Source organism: Eleutherodactylus coqui, chromosome 6 (assembly GCF_035609145.1).
Source record: "Eleutherodactylus coqui strain aEleCoq1 chromosome 6, aEleCoq1.hap1, whole genome shotgun sequence".
Taxonomy (NCBI): Eukaryota; Metazoa; Chordata; class Amphibia; order Anura; family Eleutherodactylidae; genus Eleutherodactylus; species Eleutherodactylus coqui.
In genome coordinates, this window is record NC_089842.1 from 35,796,698 (window position 1) to 35,817,253 (window position 20,556).

Below are 20,556 nucleotides of genomic sequence, written 5' to 3' on the forward strand. Positions count from 1 at the left end.
GATATTGGCATGGATATCACACAACTGAAAAAAGCTGCATAAAAACCGAACATGGAGGGAGCTCGCCTCTAGGGTCGCAAACGACTAAACTGCTAACAAAAGATTTCAGTCTTTTGCAATGGAATTACAGATAATCGGTCACACTGAAGGTGGAAGTCAATCAGTACCCAAGTCTGAAAACTATAATATGTTTTGCAAAAGGGCTTGTTCAGTTTATAAACATGGCTGCACCACACTTGTACAGTTGAGTGCAGCTGAGCTGCAATACCATGCACAACCTGTGGACAAGTGTGGTGCAGTCCCTGAAAAAAAACAAAAAACATGTTTTTCTAATCCTGGTTAACCCCATCACTTTTGAGGAATCAAGATGGACATCTTAGTCAACCATATACACAAAGAATCAAACAGCGCAGAGGAGCAGCCATATAAAAAGAGATTTATTCTCATACTAAAGAGATTAGAAAAAAAAATGCAGACAGAAAACACATACGGACAGAGACTACGACGGGTCCAGGCCGGGTAGACATCTACATCTCTAGCCCAGGGAGTGCCGCTCACGCATTGTAGGAAGAGGAAGACACCTTGCCTCCATGACCGGTCCAGTTAGTGTGAACATGATGTCCAGGCTTGGTCAGAAGTTCGTAGGTGTGAGCCCCAAAATAATCTCTCTGGGCCTGAAAAAAAAAAAATGGAAAACCACCACATTTTATTTAAACAGTTATTATATAGCCCAAAACTGTACTTCTACCGGCAGCTTTCTGCTTGTTGAAAAACTCCAACTACCAGCATGCCCAGTAATCCACAGGTTGTCAGAGCATGCAGGGAGTTAGTTTCCCAACAGCTGGAGAGCCACAGGTTGGACCTACAAAAGCTTCGCACACATGGACTTTACCATAGTGGAGCCTCTTACCTGAATCAGGTTAGCGGGTAACATTTCATGCCTGTAACCATCATAGAAAGACAATGCTGTGGTGAAGCATGGCATAGGGATACCATGCTGAACGCCAGCGCTCACCGCCCGGCGCCAGGACTCCTGGAAAACAGATAAACCATAGTGAGTAGATGCAGACCCAAAGCAAAGGTCTATAATAGGGACCCCAACCATTAATGCAATATACGGTACTACCAGCGATCCTCTTACTAACTGGACTTCTCAGGCCTCGGAGCAAGTAAACGTAGGAGCGCTCGGTATTCTTGGGAATTCAAGGAGTCACCAATGTACATGTATGGCGTGTGCGGGGCTTAGGAGTGGACGTAGTTTGCAGCCAACAGTTAGCTGCCACTGTCAAATGTTGATAGCGGCAATTAATCCCTTAAAAACACAGCCCTTTTTTTTCCTTTTAATTTTCTCCCCCCGCCCCCCCTTTAGAAAAAAAACAAACGTAACTCCTTTATTTATTCATCGATGTAGCTGTATGAGGGCTTGTTTTTTGCAAGAAGAGTTGTATTTTTTTTAATGGTGCTATTTAAACCCCTTAGTGACGGGCCCATAGTCTTTACGTCTTGCCATTGCAGGACGTGTATGGAGGGAGATAGCGGCATCATCTCCCTCCATACAGTACGGGCATCAACTGTTTATTACAGCTGACACCTGCGGGCAATAGCTGCAATCGGCCGTATGGGCAATCGCGGCTATTGACCTTTTAAATGCCACTGTCAATTCTGGCAGCAATTAAATCCCCCAACCGATGTTCGGGGGTCCTGTACGGCCCCACCGCGGTGAGATCGGGGAAGCCGTGCAGGTATCATGACAGCCGGGGGCCTTCTGAAAGGCCCCATGGCTGTCTTGGCAGACTGCCCATCAAGCTGTCCCTGTAGGGTGGCGTGGTAGGCTGCCTGTCAGAATGCAGTATGATGTAATGCTATACTGCAGGAGCGATCAAAGCTGGTTGTTGTCCCCTCTGGGGACTAAGAGAAAGTAAAAAAATAAGTTTTTTTTTTTTTTTTAATTAAATAAAACAACTTTCAACCCCCCCACACCTCCCCTTTTTGCTATAAAAGAATCTAAATAATAAAGCAAAAATGCATGTATGGTATCGCTGCGTACGTGAAGTCCGATCTATCAAAATAATGCATCATTTACCCCGCATGGTGTAACTAGGTCGACAGGGGGCAAAAAAAAAGTTAGTGTGCGCAGAAAATGGAGAAAATGATTTTAAAAAAAATTAAATCTCTGGAAAACACACACTATACAAGTTCGGTATTGTAGTAATCGTACCGACCCATGGAATAAAGTTATGTCATTTTTGTTACAGTTTGCGCACCGTGGATACAGGACGCACTGAAAGATGGCACAATGTCGTTTGATTTCCATTTTACTCCACTTAGAATTTTTTTTTGTTCAATAAATTTTTATTGAATTTCAACATTAAGGCAAAACAGTTACATTAACGCGTAAATGATATTGAACATGAGCAGAGCACTCATGGCTCCATGAATATTATTGCAATAAATTCCCATTCAAACAGATGCGTTTTGCTTGGAATTTGTCATCTCGCAAACAGTAACATATGACAAGACAGGGGTTTGGGACCAGGGGGGAGGGAAGAGCGGGAAGAGGGGGGGGGGGGGTCCAGGCATTGGGTTCAGTGGTATAGGGGCCAGCCTTGATCGTTTGGTTTTATGTGCAAGAACCTGTTTGTAGCCATCTGGTGAATGAGGGTGTCTCCCGAATACACTTAGAATTTTTTAAAAAGTTTTTCAGTACATTATATGGTACAATAAAAAGCACCATTGAAAAATACAACTCGTCCTGCAAAAAACAACAAGCCCTCATACAGCAACGTCGACGGATAAATAATGGATTTTTTTTATTTATTTATTTTTTTTTTAAAGGGAGGAAAAAATGAAAATGGAAAAAAAAGCTGTCACTGAGGGGTTAATGTACCATATAATGTACCAAAAAAAAAAAAAAAAAAAATTTGAAAATGCTAAGTGAAAAAAATAAATTCCACTGTTTTCCGGTGCATCCTGTTTCTAGAGCGTACAAACCGCAACAAAAACGACAACTTTATTACATGTTCAATAAGATTACTATGATACTAAAAACTTGTATTTTTTTTCAAAGACATTTATTTTGATTTTTACGGACGCGAAAATACCAAATCTGTATTTGTTTTAAGATTTAGATTTTTTTTTTTATATTATAAATATGGCAAAAGGGGCACATACACTCACATCTGGTGGTCATGCACAATGATCGGTCCCCTCTGGCAAGAAATAGGAGCCCTATATTCCTGGATCAGCAGGGAAACTATTCAGCTAACACCAGAAATGGCGTTATTATCAATGATACCGGGGTTGCTGGCGAGGACCAAGAGATCATTGCTGAGGTTTTTTATACTGGCGACCAGACAAGTGATCCCACTGAAGTGGAGAGAGTCATCGACTCCCTCCAGGTTGATGTGGATAGAAAAACTAGACGAGATCGGGTACATGGAGGAACTATGTGCCAGAGACGAAATACGTCTCAACAAATACCTAGCGACATGGGGTGCTTGGACCTCGCAACGAAATACGGTGGAGATCTCCAACTGGGTCCAAAGTGGAGCAATCCCCGCCCCCAGGACCAACATACTTCAAGTTAACTAGAGACAAACAGAGCAGATCGGATTGGAAGGATTGACAGGTCAGTCAACCCCCCCCCCCCCCTCTCTCCCCGTTCATTCTTCCCCCCCCCCCTTTTTCTATACTATTCTCTTTACTATGTCTTCTCTTTATTTGTTACGCGACTCTAGACTTTACTAGAGCCCTAATTGAAAATTAGACTACTTATATATCAAGTTGATAATACTAAATGGTTTACAGATTATTATTAGGTGTATTGTATTGATTGCAAGCAAGAGCTAGACAGATAGTAGTTAATAACAGTTTATTGTCAAAATACATAATTGATTTGATGTTGTAACGTGGCCAGAGTTACTGGCCCCTGACGATATAATGCTATATTCTTGTTAAAATGAAAAATGAATAAATACATTTTGAACCATAAATATGGCAAAAGGGGGTGATTTAAACTTATTACTTTATTGATCTTGGTTTTTACCAAAAAAAAGAAAACAGCTGGGCCATCAAGGGGTTAAGCCATTGACTAGACAGACCTGTTCATAGGGTAAATCCACAGATTTAGGGTGCATTCAGACGACCTATTCAGGCGTGAAAACCCAGCCGATATACGGCGAGGGGGTGGGGGGGGGGGTGGGAGCTCAGAGCACTGCTCCCGGCTCTTCCAGCCTCCTCCCCCTGCAGAGAGAAAACCCGGCTGATATACGGTCGTCTGAATGCACCCTTAGGCCTCATGTCCACGGGGAAAATCAGGCCCGCTACGGATTCTACATGGAGAATCTGCAGCGGGTCCCTCCTGCCCCGTGGACATGAGCGCTTAAAATAAGAATTTAAAAGAATTTACCTATCCGTAGCGGGCGGGGAAGGTCAGCTGTTCCTCACGGCCGGATCTTCTTTTCCGGCCGGCGGATGAATTCGTCACGCCGGCGGCACGTCGCCGGTACGTCGTCGACGTGCCGCGCGCATGCGCCGGGCACATCCGCCGAGCCGAAGCAAGAAAGATCCGGCCGTGAGGAAGAGAAGACCTTCCCGGTCCGCTCCGGATGGGTAAATACTTTTAAATTCCTATTTTAGGTCTCCCGCAGATCCGGACGGCTTCCATAGGCTTCAATAGAAGCCCGCGGGAGACCCGCACGAAAATGGAGCATGGTCCAGATTTTTTCATGCTCCATTTTTTTTAAAATCCCTTTTATTGACCATCCGCGGGTATTTATCTACCCCGCGGGTGGTCAATGCATCCCTATGGGGTGCGGATCCGCTGCGGATCTTAAATCATATTTTGCCCGTGAACATGAGGCCTTAGGCATTGTGATGTTTTACATAGACTGCCCCGTACTTGCACCCCTCCCTCCCCCCGCACTCACCTGACAGTTGTCCATCTGCTTTTTGAAGAAATCATCCAGCAAAAGGTTTTGAAGTTCAGGATTCCTGTCAAAGGCTTCTTTGATTTTGCCCAGGAAGACACTGAAACCAGAAAACAAAACCAGTTTTTAAAACTCAAAAATGTTGGAATCAAGTTTTTTTTCTCTCACACCAAGCCATCTGCTAAACGTGAAAGAGAAGAGAATTCCTAACTATGTGACGTCCTCATTTCCCTTTTTAATTGCAGAACAACTGTTGAAAGTTGCACCAAAGTTTGATCAAAATGCAATTTCTGAGGGTCTTTATTTTGCAAATTCATCAAAACTCATGTAAAGTCAAAGAAATTATCCTCAAAAACTGCAGCCTCCAGCAGGGGGCTCTCCAGCTGTTGCTAAACTTCCAGCATACGATCCCACCCAGCACAGTTTACCAACAGTTGGAGAGCCGCAGGTTTAAAAGATGAACACCCTCCCTTTTGGGGTTGCCGTTACCTGCGGATGATGCAGCCACCTCTCCACATCATGGCAATTCCTCCATAATTCAGCTTCCAACCAAACTCCTTTGCCGCTTGACGGAACAGGATGAATCCTTGTGCATAAGAAATGATCTTCGATGCATATAAAGCCTGGGGGCAAAAAAAATAAATGTTTGAGTGTAGAATTTTTTTTCCCCTTCTTTAGAAGGAGATTTTTTAGAATTTGGCACATTATATGCACCTAGCTTTACAGCAACAGCATTTCTCTTTGCGCTACCCTTCTATGATACCCAGGCGGTAAGAGTTTGTACTCTTGGCAGAAAATGCACATCATACTCCAGAGCTGCTTGCTTAATTCTGCAGACTTAAACTGTATTCTAGCATCCCCTGCTGGTCAGTGTCAGCAAAGAGCTTGCACTGGCAATGTAATATATTACACAAAGTCTCCTCACCGACTCTTCTTAAGGAGAAAAGCTAGCGTTCCTGACCCACGTCACAGGCCTGTCACTAGCCAAGCCAGAAACCTACTGCACACTAATGAGGGGCAAACACCCCAAAACAGCTGTCAGTGTGGATTGTGGCTTGGCTTTCAATTCCCAGTCATTATTACAAGGCTTGTATAAAGAGTCTAATATTGACTTGCAGGAATGCTGCCTTCCAATAGGTGGCGCTGCAGAGGTATTGTTCCATCTCCCTTATTTGCATATTACCCAGAGGAGCATGAATGGCCTTATAAGTCTCCTAACTCACTCACCTTCTAGGTTCTCTCCCTAAGGAGAAAAGATAAGCGTTCCCAACACACACTTTCAATCAGGAAGTATTAGGTTACATTCCATGGGCGAGTGTGATCAGGCTGAAGTAAGAAACAACCAGCACCCATGAAGAAGGATAGACCACCGATCCCCTCTATACCAACCCCGAACCTCCAGGACAAATATACGTCCTGCAGCGTTAAAGGGGTTGTCCCGCGGCAGCAAGTGGGGTTATACACTTCTGTATGGCCATATTAATGCACTTTGTAATATACATCGTGCATTAATTATGAGCCATACAGAAGTTATTCACTTACCTGCTCCGTTGCTAGCGTCCCCGTCTCCATGGATCCGTCTAATTCTGATGTCTTCTTGCTTTTTTAGACGCGCTTGCGCTGTGCGGTCTTCTCCCATTCTGCTCGGTCCAGGAACGAGTGGCGTTCTGGCCCCGCCCCCTTCTACAGGTCATCGCGTAGCTCCGCCCCGTCACGTGTGTCGATTCCAGCCAATCAGGAGGCTGGAATCGGCAATGGACCGCACAGAGCCCACGGTGCACCATGGGAAAGGACCCGCGGTGCATCGTGGGTGAAGATCCCGGCGGCCATCTTGGTGAAGGAAGAAGAAGGAAGACGTTGCAGAGCGGGGATTCGGGTAAGTAATGGTTTTTTTTTTTTTTAAACACATCCCTTGGGGTTGTCCTGCACCGAACGGGGGGGGCCTATGGAAAAAAAAAACCCGTTTCGGCGCGAGACAACCCCTTTAAGGGGTTAATATTGGAGATCTGACCAGTCACCAATCAGCGTGCACCATACATTTCGTATTGCAGATCAAGTGATCTTTGTTTTGCTAATCTGAGATCAAAAACCAAGAACAGCTGATTGCAGCCTAACTAAACCTGGATCAGCAGCGTGGTTGATGTAACCGGCCCTTAATCTAGTACTGCGGACAACGCTCCTCTTGGTACATACTTTGCGGACGTCCTCGACGAACGCCTTCTTATCTCCTGTAAACTTGACTTGTTTTGGTCCTTGCAGCTGCTTGCTTGCCACAACCCTTTCAGTTTTCAGGGATGACAGGCAACGTGCGAAGACCGCTTCACCTGCGGGATGGAGGAGACATACATTATAAACAGGCTCTGAGATTTAACACATAGATACAGCAGCCCGGGTCTTCACTGCTCACAACTTTTCCACTGTTTTCACCAAGTTTGGGTGCTATCAATTCAGTTCTTCATGTAGATTTTCCTGCTGCCATGCTGTTTTCAATCCACTTACAGGTGATGTGTTTGTTGAAGTGCCTACCGCTCTGTTGCATGTAATAACTAGCAGTCCCTGCTACTAGAAAAACCAGATGCCTGACAACAGGCAGTGGATTGCAAAGATGCTGGAAGGATGACCCCTAGTGGTAGCCACCTCAAACTAGTTTCTCAATAAAAGAACATGTTTAAAATCAAGTAGATTACAAGCTTAAATATGCACAAAGGTCATCAGGTGAGCAACAGTTGGTGTCAATTTAAGGGGGGGGGGGGGTCATCGCATGGGTTGCATTCTTGGTGGAAATCTTGCGGCTTTGAGACAGCAAAAAAAAAAAAAAAAATCCGCTGGGAAAGTGTAGCTTCAAAACCCGCAGCACTTAGTGGGTTTTGAAGTGGCTTCGCTGCATGCCTTTCTGCTGCAGCCGGCTCTTGCATAGAGGATCGCACAGCCGTGTAGTTCAGTACCATGATAATGATGTTATAGCGGCCCTCCAGGTCTGGAGAAGTACAAATGGCTTATCTGACTAGCGTATGTACGCCGCTGTGCATAGTATATACTGGTAGTCTAAGACACTACATACATGTTGATCTGACTGGTCAGGGCTGTTCATGTGGGCAGCATTGATTAAAGCTGATGGAGGGGCACAAATAGAATATTCAAGTGTGTTGTGAGGTTTAGCAGCAGTCCGGGACTGTAATGGGCTTCAGAAGCCGGCTAAGGGCTGCATACTAAATTCTCACCATCATGTCAGTCCCCGAACATAACCATTTAATTTAACCCAGTCTGCAGTCATCCTACTGAACTGGTTTCATGGTGACACAAGAAAAGTTGCAAAGTTCTTCCTCATGTGATTGCTCCAGTGTAAGAGGAGTGGGCAGGAAGTCACCAATGAATCAAGATCCTCCTACAGAGAGTTATGCAGCGCCGTATTGCAATGTCAATCTACTGGGTTGTGTAAAAAGGGAATTACAAGGTGTGATAATAAGTTCCTCTTATGTTTGCAGTGTGTCATGATGGGGTGAAGCTGCTGGCATCACATAATGAACATTCACCTGCGGGACCAGATGGGTGCGGGATTATCAGGAGTGCTATAATTTAAGGGTTTTTCCAGTTCTAGATTACTAATGCTTAATGACTAGATGAAAAGTTGTATCACTTTGTAATCTGTTATGTTTCACCCAGAGGCGTAACTTGAAGCTCCCGGACTCCGATGCAAAAATTGTAACAGGGCCCCCAACTATAATGCTTTACCCATCATACTGGGTTCCTTATATGGAGAAGAGAGGCCTTATGGGCCCCCCCAAGGCTCCTGGGCCCGGGTGCAACCGCATGCCCTATAGTTACGCCCCTGGTTTCACCATTTAACCCCTTGAGTGGCACGCCCGGAAAATTTCCGGGGACGAGCTCCACTGCTCATAGCAACATAGCCCGGAAGATTTCCGGGCTATGTATCACTATGGGAGCTGCAGAGCACAATGCCACAAGCTGTGACAGTGTGCTCTGCCTGCACAGACCCACACAGAGCAGTGCAAGGGCTTTGAAAAACCAGCAGAAGATATTGCCGATATGTCGGCAACCTCCTGCTTTGTTTACAGGTTGCCATAGAGACCATCAGCTTGTCAGATGCAAGCCGATGGTCTCTGTGGCAGGGAGAGCTGGTTGTTAGCTGTGAGAGGACAGCTAGGTACTAGCTCTTACAGCAGAGATCAGAGAAAACCTCCGATCTCTGCTGTGTTAACCCTTTACATGCTGCAGTCTGTGACTGCAGCATGTAAAGGGCTGTCACTGCAGCATGTAAAGGGCTGTCACCATCAGACCCCTGGAATGTGATCAGGGGTCCTGATGGGTCCCTGTGGAAGTCCCCTAAAGGGACTTAAAAAAAAAAAAATTATTAAAAAAATAATAAAAACACTTGTCTCCCTTTACTTTGTAAAAAAATCAAAAATACAAATCACACATGTGGTATCCATGCGTCGTAATGACCCAGAGAAGGAAGTTAATACATTATTTAACCCCTTAATAACATGGCCCCTTTTTTTCTTTTTTCCCCCCCATTTCTTTTTTTTCCTCCCCCCTACTTAAAAAAAAATCACAACTTGTCCCGCAAAAAACAAGCCCTCATATGGCCGTGTCAATGGAAAAATGAAAACGTTATGGCTCTTGAGACGCAACTGCAAAACTAGTTGAAATTCAATGATTAGACCATTTTAAAAAACCTGCCCTGGTGGGCACGACAGGGTGGTAGGAAACCTGCCACTCAAGGGGTTAAAGGGAACTGGTCACATCCAATAAGCAGCATAAACTAAGTTACAGTGCTTATAGGACAGGGTCCGAAGAGTTTGGAGATGTACTTTATACTCAAAAGGCTGCCCATTCTTGCGCCAACACTCCAGGGTGGCGCACGGGAACAAAGCCCAGTAAATATAAGTGCACCCCCGGACTTCTCGGCCCCCGTTCTACAAGCACCATAACTGGTTTATGGTTCTTACTGAATGCGACAGGTTGCCTTTAAGTTCTGCACCGCTGCCAGTGGATGAGATCACCCTTTTGTAAAATTCGGAGGCTGCAAATTGGAACATGCCTAGTCCTGCCCTCATTTGAGCGGTTGATACAAGTGTAACAAGCAGAGGTCTGGAAAACCATGAAGAACTGAAGTCTTGTAGAAAAGTTATTTTTACAGTTGCTAACACTTCATTAATCTAAAACCATAAAACCTCTTTGGTTTTCCAACCTCCCAGATGTTGCTGCACCGACCCCTTACATTTAGGCCACCATATTGCACAGCCCTGCTACTGCCAGACTGCAGCCTGTACATTTATTTTTTTCATAGGTCCCATTCGAAAAATGTATGCATAATATAGCTGGGAGGAATATCCCTATATAGCTAGAATGGAGAACTGCTGCAAAGAGCAGTAAAGTGCAGAATGTCAGAATGCAATGACTTGCCACATAAAAAAAAAAATAAAAAATAAAAAAGGTGATTCATGTTGGCACCCATTTCTCTGCTGCTTGCAGTGACCTGTACATATTCACGTACGCAAAAGGTATAATTGCACAAATGACAATCCTCAGTATAGATCTACCTAAAACATGATTGACTTTGTAGATATTTTGCTGTACCGATTCCCATTTTATTCTCCGTTCACCACCAGAGCAGCTTTCAAAATGCTACTGGTGGATCTACAAAACCGAGAGAAGTTCATGGTCCATCCACTGACAGCTGAACTCTGTGCTAATGTCAACTGCGCACCGCAATGCGCTGCTCTCCGCTAAGAAGACACCAAGTGCCATTTAGTAGAGAGCAGCTTTGAATTTAGCTCCGGCTGTTGGTGGAGAAGAGATCATGTGACAATATTTGCAGACTAACATAGGAGTAATTGCACTTTAGACAAGTCGCTCTGACATATTAAAAGCCTTTAAAAAGTTTTGATTCGTGGATACGCAGATACCAGCTGATGGCTGAAAGGAAGTGGCTGCAGTGTTCACCTGAGTATGTGCCCTACCTGCTGACTTCATTGTGTGTCAACTCTTCTAAGCAGCTGAAGAGCGATGCAGAGACTTTAATAGACATCTATGCAGCAGTCTGCGGCCACCAGAGATAGCCGACAGGCAACAAGGACAACCCAAGGGGCACAGGGCTTGGATGAGTGCTGCAGTGATCGGCATTCAGAACCTCATTAATTAAAACTTTTGACAAGTCTCAGTGACATGCCAGGTTTTTTTTCGTTTTGCTTTTTTTTTTTTTTTTTTTTTTAAAGCGCCGTTCTGCTTTAACATGTCAATAAAAAAAAAAATTAATAAAAATACTGTAGCTTGCAACCACAAAAAGTTCTTACCGATGAGTGTAACTGGAACTCCAAAATCTAGAGCAGTGATGGCGGTCCATTTTCCTGTGCCTTTCTGCCCAGCGGTGTCCTGAATCTTGGGGAGAAGGTGCTTTCCATCGGTGTCCCGAAACTTAAGAATGTCAGCCGTAATCTCAATCAAGAATGAGTCGAGCTCGGTCTTGTTCCACTCTTCAAATGTCTGAATGACAGAAGATTGTGCACAACGTATAAACAGCAAGACATTGTAAATGCACATATATAGTGTAGACACGACTCCGTGCACCAACTCCACACGCCTCACCTTGGCCATTTCATCCTGGTCCATCCCGACGATGTCCTTCAGCAGATGGTAAGCCTCACAGATCAGCTGCATGTCCCCGTACTCAATGCCATTGTGAACCATTTTCACAAAGTGTCCGGAGCCCTCCTCACCCACCTGCCCGAAAAACACAGATACAGTATAGCGGTAAGAAAAAGGTTTACCCATACCCACTTTTGTAGCCCTTCTGAAAGGCATCGGTTAGCAGTGTCCTCTTAGTTGATGGATCTCCTCGACTCAATGCCGATTTAACCTTTTCCAATCCACTGTCAGACGTCTGAAGACATTCTGATTGAAGGCTGTACAGCTCCGATATCATAAGACATCCAGCAGGGTATTCTTACTGTATATTACTGGCCGCTCTGTTAGGGGGGCCTCTCCAGCATGTCCCATATCGCAGTACTGGCTCTAGCCAGCAGATGGCACCATTGTATGATGCAGGAAAGCGAAAGCCCCCTAGGAAACGCTGAATCCAAAATTGGATTGCAAAGGGTTAATCCTTTTTGCACCAAATTTCTCTATCACGAGTGGTGCTTTAACTTTATCTAAAGTTGGGCTCACATCTTGCAGCATGCAGAACGCAGTCAGTAAGCAATTTGCAGGGAAATCCAGCAGCAAGTATTACATTTATTTGCAGCGCCACCATAGGAGAAATGAAGAATTACACAATGCCCATTGACATGAATGAGCATTTTGTACAATGAATAGACGTGCTGCTTCATCCCAAGAGAAAAGAAAATACACTCTTTGTATCCTCTCTAGCTAATCAATGGGGATTCTCAACTAGGCAGTTTGTTTTCAGAAAGCGATCATTAGTCTGCGACCAGGACAGCACGGACAGGCACTCACCCAGTCGCAGCACGGCTCGTTCTCGACCTTAGCGGCAATGCTTTGGAAAATGCCTCTAATGTAAGGCCTGTAAATAAGAGAAATCCCGGATTAGACGGGTGCATGAGAGAACCAAGTATTGTGATGTACGACTGATCACCCCATAATAAACCAAAACGTGAAACTTTTCTATTGGGGGAGGGTTCTTATTCGAATTGTAGTTACACCCCATTTCTGCAGGAGAAGTGGCCCTGTAAAAACACACCTTTACAAGGGGCTGTCCCCATTTTAAGCTGTTTCCCTGCAGCAAAACAGACAGCTCCATACAGTGCGCAGTGCCACAGGTTGGTATTGCAGGCCGACTCCTATTCACTACCATAGCCTGCAATACCAACCCGGGTCACTGCACAATTCTGGTTGACACTTTAAATGCCACATGATAGCATGTGTGGCCAGGAGGAATGTAACTGGAACTGTAATGTTACGGCAACACTATTTCCTACTGTAGCAGTTTTAATAACTCTTACCAAGCCTCAATGTCTCCTCCGGGCATCAAGGATGGTCCATATCTGGCCCCATCCTCGCCACCACTGACACCGCTGCCAACAAACCGGATGCCCTTGGCTTTCAATTCCTTACAGCGCCTCTGCAAGATAGAAGAAAGTTAATACAGTAAGCGTTCTGCAGAAACAATGCTAGAAGCGTGCCAGGCATCATAAATACCCACCGTGCTGTCGCCATACTCAGAATTGCCGCCATCAATGATGATGTCACCGGGTGAAAGCAAAGGAACCTGCAACCACCAAACAAGATCAAATTACTGGAAGATACGCACAAATCAGACGACATTTACACCTGGCAGGAAGGAGAGCATTACCAAATTTGCAGTGTCCGTAAAGCACAAGCTGTGTACTGGGAGGGAGCCGGATACTCGTGCAACAGAGGATTTTGCGCATATTTGCAGACCATTATTAAATATTAGTGTAATCACCTATCTACCCTACAATGCAAGACTCTGAAGCTCCTCAGGCACTAGGGAACGACTGCATCAGAGGCCACATATAGAATCACTTGCATTCTCATGTCACCTGCAAACATCCCTAGAATCTGCTCTTTTCTCATCGTGAATATTGGCAATATTCTTAAAGGGGTTTTGCAGGCAGCTACTATGGATGACCTCGGGATATGTCATCAATAGTTGTCACTGTTCGGGATCCTGAACAATCAGCTGTTCTGGTGCCCACCATCACTGACAAGATCCCCAAGGTACAGAAAGGAAGCAGATCACTGACCTCAATCTAGTGGCCCATGCTGGTAATTGCAGGTGAAGCGGTCACTGATTTTAATGCGACACCAGCCTGCAATTACCAGCACTGGCCACTACACTCAACCGGAGCTCTATGTTCTGCCAACTATATAACCCAAATCCCCCCCACTTCCATCTTTCCAAGACTTCTCTTGAGCTGCACCAGCTCTCTGGAATGAGCTTTCCCAGACAAACTCCCAACATCACAGCTTTAAACGTACAGTAAAAATGTAACACTTTAGACAGTCCTATCAATTTCCCTAATTGAATTGTAAAGTGCTGCAAGATGTGTTGCTGCTATATAAAACTAGTGGATATTATTACTTTCCTAAACAGGTGAGCAACAGGAGTATAAAGAGCATGCGTTAATGTTGGGGAAGGCACCATGCAAACCATGCATGCCCACTGAGCCTGAGGGGGTTATGATGATGGTCCCTATTCTTGACCAGCTGAGGGTAGAGTATAAAGCAGGCCCACATACATGAATTTTGTATTAGGACCCAAGAGCTGGTAAGCCTATCAGTACATACCAGGCTATTGATGAATTCATCTACTGCCTGCCCAGCCTTCACCAACATCATAATCCTCCGGGGTTTCTTCAGCTTGCAGACCATTTCCTTTAAAGAATGAGCCCCGATCACCTTGGTGCCTTTAGCTTCATTAGCCAGGAACTCGTCAACTTTTGAGACAGTTCGGTTAAATGCACAAACCTAGGGAAAGGGAAGAAGAGAAGGACAGACACATGAGGCCATGTCTTACCTACATGACTGTATATGTTACATTTCCCTTTGATAAAGTCTCTTTAAGGCCTACTTTATATCCAATTGCTGTGCTCCTAGCCCCTTCCTAGCCTTAGTGACCCTCCAGTTTTGGGAAAAGACAAAAATAAATAAATAATTCTGTCCCAAGACAGGAGGAGCGCTTATTACCTGCAGTTCTTCTCCGCTTCCCCAATCCACTGGTTCCGCCATTAGAGATGGCTGTAGCAATTTTCTAACTACCTAATGCGCTGCTTTCTTATTGGCCAGTGCTGATCACATGACCATCTCTGACCAGTCAGAGCAGGTGTAGTGCATTAGTAGTCTAACACGATCAATGTACTGTGGTGGATTAGGTAGTCTAAAGATTGTAACAGGACCTGAAACCAGCAAATCAGAGAGGTGGTGAAAAACTACTGCAGGTAATTAACCCCCTGCTCATCCGGTCCCAGGACAAAATTTGGTCCCAAAACCAGAGGAAAACTTTAAGTGGGTAATGACTGTAGTTTGTTTGTTTGTTAATAGAATGACAGACGGGAGGTGGTGAACAATCCCCGCTTCCATGATTATGACTCTATGACCCATATATCCAGTGCCATCTGTGTGCATATGCCTTCTACCCACAGTAGTTTGGGGCATTGGTTCCCAGCCTGTCACTGACCAGCTATTGCAAAACACTCCTCATGCCACGCTGGGTGTTATAGAAATTGCAACATCAGGAGGGGTGCAACAGGTCAGATTCCAGCGGTGCAGGACTTCTGCAAGTCCAGTATATAGTAACTTAAATAGTTAACTTTTTGTTTCCTTGGAACTCCTTTTTCTCTTTACATACAATTAGCTCATATCTGATATTTGCCAAGCGAGGAAGTCACACAAGAGCCGGGAGTTACATAACCCAGCAGTGAGCCAAGGACAGGTTTCATCACTTACCACAAAGCCATGGTCGTTCATGTTCAGGATGATGTTCTGGCCCATCACAGCCAATCCAATGAGTGCGATATCAGCTCTGGGGAAAGAAGACAAACAGGCATGAAGTTTGCGGGCCCTGGAGGTCACAGCGGGTATACTAGATACACCCAGCAGTCACTGCGCCAGGAAACATGCACAAAGGGACTCGTTCAGTTCACACGTTGGTTTAGAACAGGCCCAGCTGCATTCATGGTAGACAATAACTCTGCTACATGTCTATTACAAAGACCATGTTCTACTTTTCTTATCATGCAGTTGTATCTAAGGTGGTAGGTAGGATTTCATTGAGGAGATGTTAGCCACTTCCTCCATCTCAGAGATCACCACTTTTCAACTTCTTCAAAAACTTAGTTAACTTTTTGACTCTGGCCTGTCTGATGTGAAAATATCTAGTCACCAAAGTCTTTGCACATGGGATGAGAGAAAGGGGAATGGGGTCTCACTGTGACCAACTGCCTGGGAGACCTGGAGAAGGAGTGCAGGACTGGGTGACCAAAACAGTAACTCCTTGAAAGTGATGATGGCCAACGGTGGTCTCTGTCGGACAGCTACCTCCTGTCCTAGAAGACCGAAGGTTGGAGTACAGAGAGCTGAGGCTACATGAAAACAATTGCACATAAATGCATGTTTTCCTGCTGCAGTTCTGATTGCACCTCAAATGCACAGTGTGAATACCGCCTTATTTGCTGTGGTTTCCAATGCGCACGCTGCCGGGTCGACAGTTTGGCCAGTGACGTGGGTCCGTGCGACTCGTGAAGACTTAAGTTTCAATGCAGACGTTTAGGCAAACCATGCCGCCTTTCATCAGTCAGTCACATGGACCCGCATCACCAGCGGGATTGTTTGCTGCATTGCTCCCACAACGCAGCTATCTGGTAACCGTGCGGCGACGGCTACCTGCGGCTCTACCCATAGTAATCAATGGAGATATCCAGGTAATTGACCTAAAGTTTTCAGTTGCAAAAAAACGTTCAACAAAATCCTTCATGAAGGCGCTGGTTACACCCATCGGACAGGACAGAGCATGCAGCAAACTGCTAGAACAAACATGGGCACTAAGGATTAACCCCATCACTTCTGGAAGGCATTGAAACATTCCGTACGCCAAATACCTGGATTAGAATAGAGCCTACCACGCCTTTCAGAGGCAGAACAGATTCATCTTCCTCATTCCCCGGCGTCAGTCACAGCAACGAGCATTGCATTTACAAGCTTCTCAGAGCCCTGGTAGTATCAGCTATCGTTAAGGCCCATTTACACGCAAAGACCAGTTCCAGATGAGCGTATTGTCACACGTCCGTGGACGTGTTGTAGAGGACATTGCAACTGTAGGTGATCGGTACTTACTGCAATTGGTTTTATTTTCTACAGGGTAATTAAGGATCCGTATTTACCTACTAGAAAATAATATCAATGAACGCAAATCAACGAGCTCCATTCAATGCGTTTTCCCCGCAAAAGAAATACATTGCGTATTTACACTCATGTTAAAGAGCCCTTAGGGCTACCGCAGGCCAGCATTTGGCATATAGATTAAAGATGGACCTACGAGGAGTCCAGCACAGGACGTTCTGCATCTACACCAATATTCCCTAATGCTCCGACCGTGTCACAGTGTTCCATGCATGAAGCAGGTGGCTCAGGATGAGCATTATGCATCAGTACTGTATAGCCTTCAGTTGTAATCTACAGCTCATCACGCTGATCTCCTGATTAGCTGTGATTTGCATATTGCAGATTTCCTGCTTTCTAGAACTAATTAACGCAGATCATCCAAGGAGTATATAAATACACACCAGGGGAGGAGCGCTTCCTGCTGATCTCATTACTAGACAGGATTATTGGCTTCCTTGGGAAAATCCGGACTCCGCTCGGTTGCCGTCATGTTACATCGCAATCGCCGAGAGACGCATCATTGAGGAAATAAACGGATGGTCGTCATTCCTTGGGAGGATCCGATGCAGCAGATAAAGGGACGCTACATCTGCATCTTACGTAATGACACGCAACAGCGGGACGTCTAAGATTTGGTTTACATGGCAGAAAGTTTCCAATCCGCAGCAAAGTCTTCATGGTTACTTTTTGGTGCTTTCATTGATCGTAACTATGTCCTAATGTTACTTCAGCCTACTTGTGTCTGGAATCTATGCCCATCTCCTCCGGCTACGGGCTCGTACACACCAATATGCTGCGTATTACACCTGCAACTTTTGCAGATGTAACACGCAGTGAATAGAGCCCATTGACTTCAGTAGGTCCGTTTACTTGAGAGCATTTTTTCATCGTATGCACGATCGCGTGAAGTCATCTGCCTTGTATCCCATCTTAGTGTGTACTATGCATCGCAGAAACCCAATGAGATCAGCACACACACACACACACACACACACACACACACACACACACACACACACACACACACAGTATCTATGCTAGTAAAATAATTGCCGATGGCAGAAAAACGCAAGGTAACAGCGTATTTCAGCCCATGAATATGCTGCCTGCCCACGTACTGTATTACGCATACGCCTGTGTGAATGCACGCCAAGGCCATATTTACATGGTTGATTTTCTTTTGTTTCTAGACACAAAACTAGCGCCCATTATTTTAAATAGGTCTACTTACGTGTGCGATCCTTCTCTTGCAAGCAGAAAACCCAGACAACATGTTCTTCTTTACATACAAAATCAACTAGTAGCCTCAGGTTGGGGGTCACACGGGACGTATTCCCGGCGGGAAACCGTAAGATTTGGCCGCAGCGAAAAACAGTGAGATTTCCGCCGGTAAAACGCTGTTTCAAAACCCACAGAACTTAGCCGCGAGTTTTGAAGTGGCTTGGCCGCACGCTTTTCCGCCGCGGATGGCGCTCGCATAGAGGAGAGCACGGCCGCAGGAGGAAAAAAAAAAAAGAATGGACGTGCTGCGGCTGGTGAATCCGCGTCGCAACGCCGGCTTTGCCATGATGGATTCGCTGTCCTGTGTGGACAAGATTTCTGAGAAATCTCGTCCACATGTCTAGCTGATCCCAGGATTAGCTGCGGAGAAATTCCGGAGGAAATTTCCGCAGCAAATCCGCCCCGTGTAAACCCAGCCTCAGAGTGCAGTCAGATAATATACATGTGCGATCTCAGTGTAATACTCCCCTCTGCTCCACGTGTGCCGCAGACCCCCTAGTCCTCTCTTTAGTCACACCAGAATGCCCTTTAGCTAGGAGATAGAACATTTGATACATTGTACTTAGTTTTGTGGAAACCTAAACATTGTAACGTTTGTGCAATGTGTTATTCAATACAACAAGTTAAATTATAAACTAATAAACTGCTCGTTCTCATCAGAGTTTCACTTTCCATTTTTAGGAATTTGTTTTTTGTTAAAACGGATTTAAGACAGAACACCAGAGGTGGAATTAGCGCGCAATACGTGGTGAGAGGCGCAGCTTCATCTGCCGCTAAGGAATTCCACCACAAAACCGGCAAATCCACCTGCAGATTTTGATGAGGAATTGATGGCAGAATTTTGCCATTTTCAGTTCTACATCGAAAGCTGCGGATCTGATGCGGAATATACAGCGAATTGTAGTGTGTAATGGCGGCTAATTCTGCGCTCCAGGGGTCCTTATACACAGGAAGATAAATGGTTAAACACACTTGTGTATATTGATAACCGTCTTCTATGTACAAGAAAGAAACTAAACCTGCGACGGACGGGGCGCTGGACTGGGAAACCGCAGTCTGATAAGAGCGTTAGATAGCGGATCTACTGCTTGCACCCCATTACCCTATGCCATCTTCTGAAGGGTTAATACTTTAGGATCCTATCCTCTGGTAGGGCTCATACAGGTGTATTGTCACCGGGTATTACGTGTGCATCCCCCCCCCCACACACATATAATGTGCATATTTGCTACATATGAGCCAAAAATATGAATGCTTTATATTTCGGCATATGCACAGTACGCCCATGGGAAAAACACGCAGGTGTGAGGGGCACAATAGAAAACATCACCACAGCATATTACGCATGTGTGCAATACACAGTGACACCACGCCCGTGTGAGTGAAGCCCGTCACCACATTATAGATTATAATTACATAGTAACATAGTTCGTAAGATGCAGATCCGCAGCGGAGGCGGCGACGGGCTGCTAAGGATCTTAGAGTCAGAGACTACATGAAAAAAAAAATCTGCACTGGATTCCACTGTGTGAACCTGTACATCGGAGTACAGTCTGGCGGCACGTAAGTGTTACGCGCGCATCGCTGGCTGCAGGAATCCCAACATGCAGGAATATCAGGTAGGGGGTTGGGGGAAAGACTTGCTATATGTCTTTTCTGCCCCGTACAACAAGCTTATGTCGCTGCGGCTTCACAGACGCCAAAGAAGTCACAGAAGCAACCGACTTCTACAGAGAATAGGCGCACGACGCGGGCGGAAGAGGCGCAGACGGAAGAGGCGCAGACACGGGCGGAAGAGGCGCACGATGCACTGCAGACTGCAATAAATTCTGCACCAAAACCCAGCTGCAGATTTTGATGCAAAATAAAAATTGCTGAAAACCTGCAAATTCTACACCAAAACGCAGTTCCACCTGCAGATTCGGCTGCACCCCAATTCTATCCCATGCGAAAGGTCCCTAGATAAAGGAACATACAGAACTTGCAGAACTACAAGTCCCAGCATGCCTTGCCAGTAGGCGTTGCAGTGTTCTGTACAGTGAATGACCCCCTATCAGGGCCAGCCGCTGCACGCACACACCGACAGGCACCGCGCACTCACTCCGCCATGATGACAGCTCCGCAGTGACCCGTGTGACTCCGTCCGTCCTGTCCGCGGTGTGACAGCTCCGCTGCGACTTCACCTAAGTTGTTCTCTGAAGCCACCTGACGTCACGTCCTGCCCCCTCCTTCATTGGCTGAGCAGCAGGAGAAGGGCGTGGCCCGGGCGTCTCTCATCCAATAGCAGAGAGCGGTGGCTCGTCAGGCAGAGAAGCGACCAATCAGACCAAAGCAATCACAGGCCGAGCCCTTAACCCTCTCGTTACTGCTGCCGGCAAGGGAATGACATTGCAAGTGGCGGCTCCCTGCGCCAGTAACAGCCTGTGCGGGTAGGGGGCGCCCTAGCTGACAGCCGGGAGCTGCG

At 45.7% G+C, this 20,556-nt stretch overlaps 1 protein-coding gene across 1 annotated transcript; it reads right to left on the reverse strand.

Moving 5' to 3' along the window:
* Nucleotides 1-419: 419 nt before the first annotated feature.
* On the reverse strand, nt 420-20,332 carry PGD (phosphogluconate dehydrogenase). Its single transcript, XM_066606581.1, has 13 exons — nt 20,194-20,332; nt 15,378-15,453; nt 14,220-14,399; nt 13,111-13,176; nt 12,911-13,029; nt 12,405-12,471; nt 11,538-11,672; nt 11,246-11,435; nt 7,122-7,252; nt 5,418-5,551; nt 4,929-5,028; nt 911-1,033; nt 420-674 (listed from the first exon to the last, which is right to left on the reverse strand). The coding sequence occupies exons 1-13, from the start codon at nt 20,199-20,201 to the stop codon at nt 555-557; spliced, it is 1,449 nt and encodes a 482-aa protein (XP_066462678.1). The 5' UTR covers nt 20,202-20,332; the 3' UTR covers nt 420-554.
* Between the last annotated feature and the right edge of the window lie 224 nt (nt 20,333-20,556).